The sequence below is a fragment of the Gymnoscopelus microlampas genome (genome assembly GCF_963454915.1).
Source record: "Gymnoscopelus microlampas genome assembly, chromosome: 14".
Taxonomy (NCBI): Eukaryota; Metazoa; Chordata; class Actinopteri; order Myctophiformes; family Myctophidae; genus Gymnoscopelus; species Gymnoscopelus microlampas.
Genome location: NC_139951.1, coordinates 16,897,424 through 16,912,884, shown reverse-complemented (window position 1 = coordinate 16,912,884; position 15,461 = coordinate 16,897,424). Strand labels below are relative to the sequence as shown.

Here is a 15,461-nt window from a genome sequence, read left to right as displayed (position 1 = left end):
CCAGGTTGAGAATGGTTCATTCCCACGGTGCCCCACATCCTAAAATAGTCCCTGGGATTAAGACGGTTATTTAGGATGAAAACCAAGCAGCAACTGTACCGGTTTCATTTCCTACCCCCTGGGTCCTGGAGGGCCCCAGAGCCCCTCAGGAACCCAGGAGTTCAGAACTTCTTGTGACTCTACAACTCTAGTCTAGTTCACACCATGCCTCAGGTCTTCTCTCGGCGTGTTCTCTCCTCTCTGCTTTGATGTGTGTGAAGAAGAAAACAGTTGCGCTGGTCTCAGCAATTTTTTGCCCCGAAATTGCTTAAATCGTTAACTGAAGTGAAAAATAACGTAGAGACGAGGAGAATGTGTCTAGAATAGATTATAGTTCACCCCAGACAGAAAACACTGCATGATTAAATCCATACTGCACAGTAACGTCCTCCTTCTCCTAAAGCGCCAATTCATAGCTTCTGTGTCCTACCCTGGATTTGAATCTGGGAGTTTAGAGAGCTTCGGGCAGTTCTACTTTTCAACCAGTGCGTGTCGTACCCGATATCAGGGTCTAAATTCTCAATGGAAGAGGAGGGAGACCCACCTCCAACCACTGCAGATGTGATAGATAAATATTGTAGTAACATACCGGTACACTGTAGGCCTGACCTCGATTATTCGAATAGTCGACTAATCAGTCGAGGGGTGTCTAAGTCGACTGCCAATCTCTTATTCGATCATTTTATTTTTATTTTTTTCGACTGAGAGATTGGCCTAGTTTGTTATATTAATTAACTAATAGTTTGCCAAAAATAGGATATACATCATGATTTATTGGGAGAAACCAAGCAAGTATATTAAATCAGACATTAAGCACCCAAATGTTCCTCTATTGCTTAACATCTTTTTTGCATGATTTGACTGAGAGATTGGCAGTCGAATCAGACTGATTCGACTGCCAATCTCGAATCATGCAAAAAACAAAAAAAAAAAGTTTTTTTGCATTAGTCGACTATTTGTCGACAATAGGCAAATCTTGGCCAATCAGATTCGACTATAGAAATCCTTAGTCGGGACAGGCCTAATACACTGTCATACAGATTAGTTTAAAATATTTATTCTTTTTAGTTTCATGTGCACACAGTTATACATTGATAAACCAACACTGAGGATTTTACCGTGGTGCACCACCTTTCTTAACCCCCTCTCTCTCTCTCTCTCTCTCTGTCCCTGTCTCTCCCTCTCTCTCTCTCTCTCTGTCCCTGTCTCTCCCTCTCTCTCTCTCTCTCTGTCCCTGTCTCTCTCTCTCTCTCCCTCTCTTTCCTCCACCCCTCAAACAGACGGCATCCCTCGCTCCGTGCTGAAGGACTGGAGGAAGGTGAAGAAGCTGAAGCAGACGGGCGAGTCCTTCCTCCAGGACGACTCGTGCTCGGAGATCGGGCCCAACCTGCAGAAGTGCAGGGAGTGTCGGGTGCTCCGCAGCAAGAAGGGAGAGGAGCCGGCCCATTCCCCCGTCTTCTGTCGCTTCTACTACTTCAGACGGTACAGACAATGAGCGCCCCAACCCAACCCACTTTAGTTTTTCTTATCCTCTTATACCACATATGGGTGCAACAGTTAATCGTTTGTATCGATCAATAGATTATAAACGATTACCGGTATATGTAATATATAAAACTAGGCTGAACGATGCAAGTTGGGAATGTATGCCCCCCCCCCATGGTTGTGAAATACCCGTTGTACTTGTTGTCAGAGTGCTTGCTGTTGTCTGAATAGACATTACCACAGTACCTAGAACATGTTCACGTGTTGTGAGCTTGCACATTGCAACACCATTGTACAAACTATTGACAAAGTATAAAGCAGGCCTTAAGTGGTTAATGAGACTAATCGATTTAGTGTATTAGTGTATTATTAAAAAAAATATTTGAATTATTTTGTGTTGATTCGCTGATATTGTATATGAATAAAAAAAAAGTTTATTATTATTATTTATTCAATTCATTAATGGAAAAATCGATAGTTGTAGCCCTAACAATTATGACACTTTACATCTGACATCCTTGTATCCTTGTGTATGTCACTGTTGTTGGATATGACCTTTTTTATTTTCCACTAAGAGATGAGCCGTCTAGAATAGTGTCCACGGCTAATCTTGTGAACCAGTGCCACATTTCTTTTGCATGCTGCCAATAGTCCAAGAATGCAAAGCCATTCTTAGCCCTGTGTTTGTTTCTATAAATACATTTCACAGGTTGAAATGTATTTATGCTGTAGGTATTGCAGGCATGGTAGACATAATTAAACCAATGGCATACAGTGGGAAGTGTCCACGCGCTAACCCAAACGAAAGTTGTGGGAGGATAGTTTCATTCTCCTTGAACCTACAGTAACCTATGTTCTCCAGCCTCCATCTTGTCTGTTTGCTTTCTATTCTATGTCCTACTTGCTTTGAGGTTTCTAGCAGGATAGCACAGATGGAAAGATCTCTCTCTCTCTCTCTCTCTCTCTCTCTCTCTCTCTGCCTCTCTGTCATCCTCTCATTCCTCCTCTCCTCTTCTTTGATTTATGGGATGTGTTCTCCCCAAAGAAAGTCTGTCCTGCTGCAGTATATAGGCTAGATCATGAAATATGCATTCATGAGAAAGAAGTATCTGGCCATGTCTTGCTTGCTCTCACACACGCACCCACACACAAACGCACACATGCACACACACACACACACACACACACACACACACACACACACACACACACACACACACACACACACACACACACACACACACACACACACACACACACACACACACACACACACACACACACACACACACACACACACAAAACACACACACACACACACACACACACAAAAACACACGCACACACAAACACGCGCACACACACACACACACACACACACACACACACACACACACACACACACACACACACACACACACACACACACACACACACACACACACACACACACACACACACACACACACACACACACACACACACACAAACACATGCACACGCACCACACGCATGCACCACACACGCACGCACATAGTCACGCACACACACACACACACGCAAGTTAGATAATCCTGCAGCAGTCTGAGGTCTAGCGGGGTAAATCTGCCAAAGAGGATTTTCTGCTCTATAATCTTTGCCTCCGAGTGAGATCTCTCTCTCTCTCTCTCTCTCTCTGTGTTTCTCTCTCTGCTTCCTTCGCCTTTTGTCTCCCTCCTCGCTCTCTTGCGCTCACTCCGCCTCTTGCCTTCTTTCGTTCGTTCGCTCCCTCTCTCTTTTTCCTCATTCCCACTCTCATTCTTTGGCTGTCTCGCCATCTATTCATGTCTAACTCCGGTTCTTGTCACCCACATGCCCCCACCCTCTCTCTCTCTGTCTCTCTGCGTACAGTAGAGGCTGTCCGTCAGAGCAGATTAATATGGGACTCTGAGCCCTCTTGACGTAACACTCGTATTTCATAATCGCTCACCTGACCTGACTGGGTCATTTAAGTACATCCAGGAAACAATGGCACACAATGTCTCGCTCTCCCTCCCGTTTATGAGAGAGTCTTCACTTTTTCCCATCCGCCTCTGAGGCCAATGTCCTGGTTTTGCTCTCTCCCATAGCGTACATACTGTACTGAACATAGACAGAAACCGGCTTTGTTTCACCGGGCACAGTCGAGTCTGATACGTGACCTCAAAACTCACTGGCCTATACCGGCCCAGCTAGCCATTTAGAAGAACAGAAAACTAGCTTGACTTAACCAGCCATACAGGAAAACACAACAATAATCACGTTTCATATTTTAAATCTCTATGTAGTTTAAGATAGTTTGACAAGTTGAAAAATAAGATAACTGTTTTGGTCAAAATAATTGTGAATAAATTATACAAATTAGCTCTTTACCGTGCGTCTACTGTGAGTTACATTTTTACACAAGGGTTAGCGGGGAAAAAACAATAACAATGGAAAATATCTCACATCAAAGTTTCAACGTTTATCAAGATTGGTTGAAAGATTAATAAATAAATAAATACATGTTCTGTCCATTTTCATATTTTTTGAAATATGGGAAAATATTAGCAGAAAATATAACTTTTCTATGTGTGTTACAAGCTCTTGCTTTTTTGTAAGACGGACGTTTAACAAAACTGAGCCAGCTCTGCTTTCGGCTGACACAAAAGGCCTCATCTCTCCTCCTTATCTTCCCCCTATCCAGGCTCTCCTACAGCAAGAACGGTGTGATCCGCATGGACAGCTTCTCCTATCCGGACCAGTTTGACGACGAGGCGCTGGCAATGTGGGTTCCCGCGGTTATGGAGGACAGCCAGCTGGACCGCGCCACGGCCAACTACATCCTCAGCTTCATAGGAGACAAGTTCTGTCAGATGGTGCTCACCGAGAACACAGCAGCAACCTGGGTCAAGAAGGACGGTAAATACAAACACTAATTTCTTGATTTTCTTTCTTTTTTTCCCCCCCAAATTTAAAAATGTCCAAATGTAAAAAAAATAGCACAAATAGCAGATCTGTGAGCTTGTGGATCAGCTATTTATGCTATTCATTGTACGATGAAGCATATAGGGTGTTTATATAGCGGTATATGGGTGTTTATATATAAGTGTTTAACCAATAGCTAGATAACAGAACACAGCTGGATATTTTCAGAGATGAAACAATTTTTTGCGTTGGTCCCACTAAAGCGTGGCGGTTGTGTGTTTTGTGTGTGTTTCGTGCAGCTAAGCTGGCGTGGAAGCGAGCCGTGCGCGGCGTGAGGGAGATGTGTGACGCGTGCGAGGCCACGCTGTTCAACATTCACTGGGTGTGTCAGAAATGTGGCTTCGTCGTCTGCCTCGACTGCTACAAGGCCAAAGAGAGGAAGAGCTCCAAAGGTCAGCAGTCTTTCTCTGTGCTGTCTGTGTCTGTGTCGGGAGGAGACAGGTGCTGTGTGTGTGTGCGTGTGTGTGTGTGTGTGTGTGTGTGTGTGTGTGTCTGTGTACAGTTCTACCTGTGTGTGTCTCTAGCAGTGACCTTTACCATTGTCTGTGTCTGTGTGTTTGCAGACAAAGAGCTGTACGGTTGGCTGAAGTGTGTTAAAGGCCAGCCTCACGACCACAAGCATCTGATGCCCACACAGATCATACCTGGCACTGGTAGGAATCCTTTCACTTTTCCTCATACTCCCTCCCTCTCTCTCTCTCTCTCTCTCTCTCTCCCTCTCTCTCTCACATCATAAAAAAAATGTTTTCCTGTCACTCCTCCTCTCTCTTTCAGTAATAGACAGGAGGGATTTCAGAAAAAAGGCCTTCTATAAGGAGGTTAGAGGCATTTGGGGGTAAAAGTTGGGAACAAGGCCATTTTACATAATTCAAGGGTGCTGAATCAGAAAAACACGGTTCCCAAGCAAAATTCTTAGTGCTTAACCTCCTAATTTGCATATCAAAATGGCTGCCGATTTTGAAGTATTTCTTAAATAACTCTATAACAAAGCAATCAAATCTGACAAATAAAGTGTATATATTTATATTCTGAGGGTCAGACAATGTGTGGAAGGTATTTATAATGTAATATATGTAAATAAATGTAAATAATGTAAATACATATGCAAATTAGAGGCCACTATTACAGAAAACGGTTTCATACTTAAAGTGATTCATCCGCATCCCCCTTATTTTATTTTATTTCTACTTATCTGTATTTTTACCATCCTTAAGACATCTAAAATACATATTTAGATCATGGAAAAATCCTGGTACATTTGGCCCCTGATGACCAAAAAATAAATTGCCCCCATGTATAACTCACCCCCAGAATGAGTTAGAGCCACAGAACTGGTACTGATAACTGAACACAAACTACTTTCAACACAACTATATAGAGTGGGATGGGGATGGCTATAGGTACACTTAGACGGCAAACAGGGACTAGCTGAAATGTATTAAGCCCCGCCCCTCTGTGTTCCTATTGGCTGGGCTTTAAACAGCCATAACCCCAATTCCCAGCATCGAAAACCTATGAAACTTCCTAGATGCGCTTAGACGGCCAACAGGGAAAGGCTGAAATTGTTTAAGCTATGTAGCCTAACTTTTCAGTTGATTGCCATACAGGCTTGTGTCCCCCCCCCACCCCCGATGGGCCCTGCCTAGTACAGCCTAGTCCAGCCTATTACTGCCTAGTCCTAGGACTAGGCTAGACCTGGGTGTACTAGGCTTTACTGTACTAGACTCTGCTGGGCTCTAATAGTCTGTTTTCAGCTCTAGCAGGCTTTGCTAGGCTGTACTTGGCTTTATTAGGCTATAGAAGGCAGTACTTTACTTTGGCCTACACATGTTCATGCAAAACTATTGGTGGTGCACACACAAACTATTGCCCGTGTACACAGTGGTTAATCCCAATGGTCTGAGTATCTACAGGGCTGACAAGGGACTAGCACAGCCTAGTTCAACCTAATAGAGCCTAGTACAACCTAGTCTTAACTAGTCCAGTCTGTTCCATGCTAGTATAGCCTATATCGCCGTCCCCTAGTCTGTTCCATCAAAAGGCTGGACTAGGCTAGACCTGGGTGTACTAGGCTTTGATGTTGTAGTCTCTACTGGTCTCTAATAGACTGTTTTAAATTCCAGTAGGCTGTGCTGGTCTGTACAATGCTATATTAGGCTGTACAAGGCAGATCTGTACTATGGTCTACAAAGGTTCATGCAAAACTATTGATCGTGCACACACAAGCTATTGCCCGTGTACACAGTGGTTAGTCCCTATGGGTTGAGGATCTACAGGGCTGACAAGAGCATAGTACAGCCTAATATAGCCTATTAGAGTCTAGTACAGCCTAGTACAGCCTCATCTATCCTAGTCCAGCCTTATCAGTCCTAGCATAGCCTGGTACCCCCTCCCCTATTATGTTCTCCCACCAGGCTGGACTAGGCTAGACCTGGGTGTACTAGGTTTTACTGTACTAGTCTCTGCTGGGCTCTAATGGTCTGCTTTCAGCTCTAGCAGCCGTTGCTAGGCTTTACTGGGCTCTATTAGGCTATAGAAGGCAGTACTTTACTTTGGCCTACATATGTTCATGCAAAACTATTTCTTGTGCACACACAAGCTATTGCCCGTGTACACAGTGGTTAGTCCCTATGGGTTGAGGATCTACAGGGCGGACAAGAGCCTAGTACAGCCTAATAGAGCCTATTAGAGTCTAGTACAGCCTATTACAACCTAGTCTAGCCTAGTCCGGCCTGTTCCATGCTAGTATAGCCTATACCACCCTCCCCTAGTCTGTTCTCCCAAAAGGCTGGACTAGTCTTGGATGTACTAGGCTGTACAGTACTAGACTCTACTGGTCTCTAATAGGCTTTTTAGCGGCTCTAGCCGCTCTATACCTGACTTTGTCCGTGTGCGTCAACGTTCTGATTGGTCAGGTGCGTCAACAAAGTGATTGGTCAAGCTTCACGCGACACATGGCTATAAACACATTATAAACACATATCAATGACAAAATGTATCAAAGGCGCCGCTACCTTCACACAGGGTGTGATTTTTTAATCTCTAGTAGGCTTTGCTAGGCTGTACTAGGCTATATTAGGCTGTACAAGGCAGATCTGTACTATGGTCTACAAAGGTTCATGCAAAACTATTGCTCGTGCACACACAAGCTATGGCCTGTGTACACAGTGGTTAGTCCCTATGGTCTGAGTATCTACAGGGCTGACAAGGGACTAGTAAAGCCTAATAGAGAGTATTAGAGTCTAGTACAACCTACTCTAGCCTAGTCCAACCTGTTCCATGCTAGTATAGCCTATAGAAATGATTTCATGTGCATGCCATAAGCAATGCACAACACGTCGTTGCAAATGCCGGAAATCTGGGTTACGATGCACAGCCATGTGTGCATGTCAGCAACGGAGTGATGATCAACCTCCTTGTATGAATGTGGTCTAGTGTCTAGACTTTCGTTCAACAATGGCCAATACAGTATCTTTAGAGTACTAAACCGTTATCTGTTATGGGGGCCGCTATTTTGCATATTTCGGAGTAGGCTGATTATTATATTATATTATATTATCATATTATATTACTTACAAATTCTTTACTCACATTGTAGAAAATGTATATAGACACTTCATTTGTCAATTTTGCTTGCCTGGCCACAGAGTTATTGAAGATAAAGGTGCGAATTTGCCAATTTGGCAGCCATTCAAATATGCAGATTAGAAGGTCAAAAACTAAACATTTAGCATGGGGAAAAAGTATGTATTTTAGATGTCCTAAGGATGGCAAAAATACAGATAATTAGGAACAAAATAAGGGGGATGCACCTTTTGCACCGTTTGAGTACTACGGTACATCATTTTATGTAATGGTGGCCTCTAATTTGCATATTTATTTACATTTATTACATTACAAATATCTTCCACACATTGTATGACCCTCAGAACATAAATATATACACTTTATTTGTCAGATTTGCTTGCTTTGTTATAGAGTTGTTTAAGAAATACTTCAAAATCGGCAGCCATTTTGATATGCAAATTAGGAGGTTAAGCACTAAGAATTTTGCTTGGGAACCGTGTTTTTCTGATTCAGCACCCTTGAATTATGTAAAATGGCCTGGTTCCCGACTTTTACCCCCAAATGCTTCTAACAATCACATATTTCAGAAATCCCACCGGTCTATAATACAGTAACTGCCAAACCCGAAGCCAACAGTGAAACATGAATTATTATCATGTCTCATAAATTATATCTTGTACTAACGATTAAACAGTTCATAAAATGATCGTTGGAATGGAAAGAAAATCCATTAAATAAAATGTTTCTTTTATCAAATAATGGGTTTAGTATCATGTAAAATGTTCTAATATTTACAGTATAGTATTGTGTGTGCAATTACAACACACACACTTTGTACCGGGGTGAACCATTTATTCAACATTCACCTGATTGAATCGCATAGATTGATAAAATGGGATAGGGTTAGGGTTACTTTTCAAATTCAAAAATAGCAAAGAAGCAGATCTACAAGCTCAAAACGCGTCGCTTTGCGCTGCGTTTTGAGCTTGTAGGTCCTTTTGATACTTTTGTGTGACGCTGTAGTAGGGGTGGAAAATATAATCGATTCAGCAATGAATTAGAAATAAAAATCGATTATTAAAAAATATATATATAATTTTCATCATGAAAGATGAAAATCAGTTCTTGTGGGTAAGCAACACCACGCTGTGATGGAGCATCAATTAAGCTTTTTACACCCGGCTGCCTGGTATGACATTGAAAGGTTGTGTTTGTGTTGCTCTTTCAGTGCTGGCAGACCTGGTGAGTTCCATGCACTCCGTGAGGGAGAAGTACAACATCAAAGCCCACTGCCCCTGCACCAGTAAACACAACCTCCTCAACAAGCTGCCAGCCACCAACGGAGTGTCACAGGTACTGAAGCTTCCTCCACCACATGAACCCTAGCCTCCCTGTTCTGGACATTTCATAAATATGGGGAACATTCGGCAAAAATAGCCAAACCTTTGGCAAACATTGCAGATCTACAAGCGCACACAGCGTGTCGCGTTGTGACATGTTGTGCGCTTGTAGAACAGCTATTTCCAGGGGGCAATTTTTTCACATCGCTCTTAGAGAAGAGATTATCTCTTCTCTAAGAGAGAACAACATTGGATTGATTCCATGTTTGTTTATTGTATGGGTTGTATGTGTGGTTCTATTGCGTGATAGATCTATTTCCTGCAGGCCCTTTGGCCACAACAGTGATGATGACACTCTGTGCCTTCGATCAGCTCCATTATGGGTATTCAACCTGTATTCAGTGTTGATGATGGTCTGAAGACTGAAACATCTGCTCCTTGTGTCACTTTTCTCACTATATTAATATTAAATATATATGAATAATATAAATGTTTGCATCCAAAGAGCCTCAACGTCCTTCTGTCAGTGTGGGAGCCTTTTCTGTTATTTATGCATATACATTATACATAAGCTGACCTATTTTATTACCTCATTAATTTTAGCCTTTTGACATTTTTACACTTTGTTATTAGTACCTATACTGATACCATCTCTGAAGGAAGCCGAACAAAAATAAGTTTTACCCTTATGTACCAGTACACAAGATAAATAATAATAATAAACCACAACATTGAACCTTCAACTAACCAACTCTCTCTCTCTCTCTCTCTCTCTCTGTCTGTCTTTCTTTCTGTCCATCAGGTTCTGCAGAACGTTCTGAACCACAGCAACAAGCTGTCCCTGGTCAAAGCCGAGCCGGGCTCCCAGCAGCAGAACTCTGAGCGCGGAGGCTCCAAGACGACGGCGGAGACCAACGGAGGAGGCGGTGCGGGAGGAGGCTGCGGGGGCAGCAGCCCTGGCAGCGATGCGGGCAGCGCCTCCGTCACGCCACCCGAGTCACAGTCACCTCTGCACTTCCTGGCCGACCTGGCTGAGCAGAAGTCACGGGAGGAGAAGAAAGGTGAGGGGAGGAAAGAGGGGAGGCATGGAGTATAGGAATGGCGATGACTTCAATCAGTATCATGATTATTTCAAACTTTTCCCTCGATTACGATTAACCACTTGAACCCCTGTATGCCCTGTATTCTGGGGGGGACATTCGCAGCGAAGAGCAGATTGCGACACGTTTTGAGCTTGTAGATCGGCTATTTTTGTGGGGGGGGAAAAGCACACAGTAGTACAGTTGCAACTCAAGTCCGTTTCACTAAGACTAGAGGGTTTAAGTGGTTAATGAACAATTTTTGTTTTTATAAAAAAGGTTTTATACATTTAAACCAGTAAACAGTGTTGGAAAAATTCAGTGCAGCATTTAGGCAGCCTTTCCCATCTGATTGAAACAGGGCGAAAGAAATCCCTGCAGCAATTATGAGACCATGCTTGTCAACCATACTGTCTATATTGTTTTATGTTACATTATACAAGGCACTGCTATTTTGGGTTGTATGCTGCTCTTAAGAAGCCACTCCAGAATAATGGGTACAGAAAGTGTCGAGAAAAAAAAGCTGTATTGAAAATCCACCTGAACAGGTCTGTACCGCATCGAACTGAACAGTGAATTTCGCAAACAAACACCACAATTTATTATCTGCTGCCAAAAGTTTCATGTTCGTTGGCAGGTGGTTGCTGTTAATCTCTGTCCTTGAGGGAGGAATGTGTGGGTATGAGATGCAGAGGGAGCGAGAGAGAGGTCGAGAGAGAGAGCCAGAGAGTGTTTTTCTGCGTGTGTGTCTGATTAAAATCTTCAAGATCCCGGAAGGATTTGTCATAATGCAGGATGAGCACGGCATTAAACAAGTCATAAACCGCCTGTCTGTAACGATCATGCCTGAAACAATTATTTTGAGTTAACAGCCACTTTCTCCCTAACCTAACCTCCTCTCCTCTCCTCCAACAGAAAACAAGGAGTCTGTGGTGCTGTGTAAAGGGGTGAAGGAGGAGAAGGCAGTGGTCAGCCTGGAGGTCCTCCAGCAGTGCAAGACGTCCTCGTTGGTGTCCAACAGCACAGAGCAGGGCTCCACACTGCGAGATCTGCTCACCACCACGGCAGGGAAGTTACGGCTGGGGTCTACGGATGCGGGGATAGCCTTCGCACCGGTTTACTCCACTGCTTCCCAGGTATGTGCACAGACACACACACACACACACACACACACACACACACACACACACACACACACACACACACACCCACACCCCCACACACCCACACACATCGGACATGTTCGTTGTCTGGTGAGCTTTTGTGTTTATTGTACTTTGTGTAACTTAATTCCTCAAGGTTCAAGTTTTAAGGTTGTACTTTATTGTTATATCTTGTGTACGTAAGTACATAAGAGTAAAGCTTATTTTTGTTCGACAATGTAGCAGCATAGGTAATAATAATAATAGTAACGAAAAAAGAGAGAGAAAGAGATAAAAACAAGAGCTTATGTGCAATGTATACAGTATGCGCATATTACAGTATATATACTATCAGCATTTATCAGTAGCTGCCACAGTACCTTATGCAACAGTTTAGGTAGGAACAGTCAAGCATTTTAAGGTGAAAAAAAAAGGTGATGAAGTACACTTATTTCCTCTTATCGTTCTCTCTCTTTTCTATTGTCAGACCGGTAAAGGCGGGCGGTCCATGCCCAACATCCTGGACGACATCATCGCCTCGGTGGTGGAGAACAAGATCCCCGCCAGCCGCCAGAACGCCACCGCCAAGCTGTCCATCAAACACGAGCCCCTCCCCCCCGTCGTCAACAACAACAACAACAACAGCGGCAGCAACAACAACAACAACAACAACCCCGCCCCCGTCGTCGCCGCCGTCCTCGCCGAAGACGTCAAACCGGACCGGAAGAAAGTGACGCCGGTCAACGCCGTGCCGACGACGCCCGAAGACTCCACCAACCAGTATCCGGACATCCCGCACTGTTGGCTGTACGAGAAGAGGCTGCTGTGGCTGAAAGACCACCGCAACCGCAACAACTGGAAGCTGTTCCGAGAATGTTGGAGACAAGGACAGGTATGAATGGGATCAATAGATCAAACATAGTACTTTGTCAGGGTTATTATAGTTAACTGAAGCTATAACGAAATAAGTAAAATCACATATAAAATGTTCACTAATCAAAACTAAACTAAAACTATGCCTTTTCTAAACCTACAAACCTAGCAAAACCGCTTTAAAAACAAAAAGTCAAAAAAATAAAAAAATAAAAGCGAATGAATATTAAAAATGATTATAACTTTGGTACTTGCATTTGTATGGATTCCATTCACAGAATAAGACGTTATGGTTGGGTTTTACTGTTGATATTGATGCCAGTTTCTCTCTCTCTCTCTGTCTCTCTCTCCCTGCATCATCCAGCCTGTGTTGGTGTCAGGGGTGCACAAGCGCTTGAACCCCGCCCTGTGGAAAGCCGAGTCGTTCAACCAGGAGTTTGCGGACCACCAAGGAGACCTCCTCAACTGCAAGGAGCAGCTGGTCTCCAACTCTGGGATCAAGGAGTTCTGGGATGGCTTCGAGGACATCACCAGTGAGTCCATCCTACACTGTTGTTCAATGTCCAGTCAATACTTCATTTCTAAACCAGTGGTTCTCATACTTTTCAGGCCACGACCCCCCAAAATAATCATATTTGAACTGGGGACCCCCCATCCTGACAAGCACGTGGTATTGTAGGAGTTGAGGCATTACATTTAGTTTGACTCTGTTCCACAGATACCGTAAATATTGTGAAAATAGCTGTGTGGTCCCGAACCAGTAAAATCCTCAGTGTTCATTTAACTCACAAGAATATACTTCAGCATTTATACATTCTTCTCATTCAGTACTTTATTGTGTACGGAGCTGATGCTGTTATTTTTACTTCCTGTCAGACTCAGGCTACTTACCTCCTATAATGGCCTTCCATACTAAAAACATTTCTAGTCAATAATGTAATGACCTTTTCCATAAATACCTGTGGTACTTGTAGGTGCTTTACAGCATGTGCTTTATATATACATATATATATATATATAACATAATCATGTAAGGGATTATATTGACTGGTGTTGATACTGATGATGTTATTGATGGTGAATGTACTTTAAATCGTGATTGTTCCTTTTTTTTCAGAGCGGCCCAAGTCTAAGGATGGAGAGCCTATGGTTTACAAGCTGAAAGACTGGCCTTCAGGAGAGGAGTTCATGGCCCTCATGCCCTCTAGGTGTGAACACACACACACACACACACACACACACACACACACACACACACACACACACACACACACACACACACACACACACACACACACACACACACACACACACACACACACACACACGCACGCTAATAATCACAAGTCAGCATTCTGCTTATCTGTTCTGAAGCCCCTTTCATTGTAATGGCAGTCTATTCAGTGTTTTGTCCTGAGCTCTCAGCCAACCCAACCTGATGTCCTTCCTTCCACAGATACGATGACCTGATGAGGAACCTGCCTCTCCCAGAGTACTCTGACCCGGAGGGGAACCTCAACCTGGCCTCCCACCTGCCCTCCTTCTTTGTCAGGCCGGACCTCGGACCAAGACTCTGCTGTGCCTACGGTAAGGCTTCATAAAACCCCTCCCACAAGTACATACAGAGCGGTTTGGTCCGTTCACAATATTGCGTACGCTTTATTTTTAATAGTAGGGCTGCAACGATCAATTGTTTTCTTTGTGATTATTCTATTGATTATGAAAAACTGAGAATCACAACTAAACCGATTATTCTGGTTAACCACTTATTTTATACCCACCCAAGAAATTGGTCTCAATGTGACTGCTATTTTGGCTAAGTTTTGAACGGAAAGAAAGGAAAATTTCAATATTCTACCCCCAAAAATAGTTTTTCTTTTAAAATTATTATATATTATCGGTTATGTTTTATAACTAATTGGCTTGATCACATCTACTACTGCAGGCGTAGCAGCATCTCAGGACCAGGACTTCGGGACGGCCAACCTCCATGTGGAGGTGTCAGACATCGTCTCGGTTCTGGTGTACGTCGGCGTGGCCAAAGGCAACGGTGTTCTCTCCAAGACTGGTAAGACTTCACTGGAGTTACAGACATATCCTCAGTGTAGCAGCTAGAAGGATGGTGGGGGTGAGGTGTCAAAAATCTGTGGCTGTGTGTGTGTGTGTGCTTGTGTGCGTGTGCTTGTGCTTGTGCGCGTGGGCGTTCTGGAGAAGCTTTCAGGGAGGCAGAGGGTGTAGCGGGTAAGTGGGAAGAGACAGATGGGAGGAAGTAATGGATGGATAGATAGATGGCTGGATGGAGGGGAAGGGAAGATTGAGAGAAGGATGTGTGACATCATCTCTTGGCATCTTGAGGTACGGCTGAGTGGCAAAAGGCAATTGGATCTCATCCCAGGCTAGTAAGAACAGACAGCGATGGAAGACAGACAGCAGTGGGAGAGAGAGAGAGAGAAAATCTGGTGTCTACACTCTCTAATGTTTTCCTCTTGTTTACAAGGAACAGAAGGATTTAAAGATGCTTTAACTGATATCTACGTATATGCACAAGATTAGATGTAACAATAAAGTAACAATAGAGTACAACCTTGAACCTTGAATAGTATATATATATACATATTTGTTAAAATAAATGTTGGTAATCATTGCTATAATGTTCAGTAACAGGGGTCTCCCTGTCTCTTCTGCTCTTCAGTAAACAGAAAACACATGTTCATGTCGGGATAGCAATTTCATCCAATCAAGAGACAGAACTCATAAAGTATATACGGGACAAACAAGGCACCAATTTTGAAACACAAGCTGATGTTCGTGGGATTCTCTCTCCTGATTGGCTGAAATGTGTAAACCACCTCACAATGTATTTTCGGTTTAAAGAGCTGGAGAACCAGCTGTTGCTGGATAAACACTCTATAGCCATGATTACAAGAGAATAATAGAGGCCCAAAAAAATG

The 15,461-nt window shown here is 43.3% G+C and overlaps 1 protein-coding gene across 6 annotated transcripts in view; it reads left to right on the top strand.

The window, feature by feature from the left end:
- jmjd1cb (jumonji domain containing 1Cb) overlaps positions 1-15,461 on the top strand; it is a 191,773-nt gene that overhangs the window by 166,002 nt on the left and 10,310 nt on the right. For all 6 annotated transcript variants that reach the window (XM_084079463.1, XM_084079465.1, XM_084079466.1 and 3 more), the window contains 12 exons: positions 1,320-1,521; positions 4,229-4,443; positions 4,749-4,901; positions 5,073-5,162; positions 9,305-9,429; positions 10,219-10,477; positions 11,411-11,631; positions 12,125-12,529; positions 12,875-13,043; positions 13,628-13,718; positions 13,967-14,097; positions 14,456-14,578. In XM_084079463.1, the coding sequence (XP_083935589.1) occupies positions 1,320-1,521; positions 4,229-4,443; positions 4,749-4,901; positions 5,073-5,162; positions 9,305-9,429; positions 10,219-10,477; positions 11,411-11,631; positions 12,125-12,529; positions 12,875-13,043; positions 13,628-13,718; positions 13,967-14,097; positions 14,456-14,578 (2,184 nt within the window). The remainder of the gene's footprint in view (positions 1-1,319; positions 1,522-4,228; positions 4,444-4,748; positions 4,902-5,072; positions 5,163-9,304; positions 9,430-10,218; positions 10,478-11,410; positions 11,632-12,124; positions 12,530-12,874; positions 13,044-13,627; positions 13,719-13,966; positions 14,098-14,455; positions 14,579-15,461) is intronic.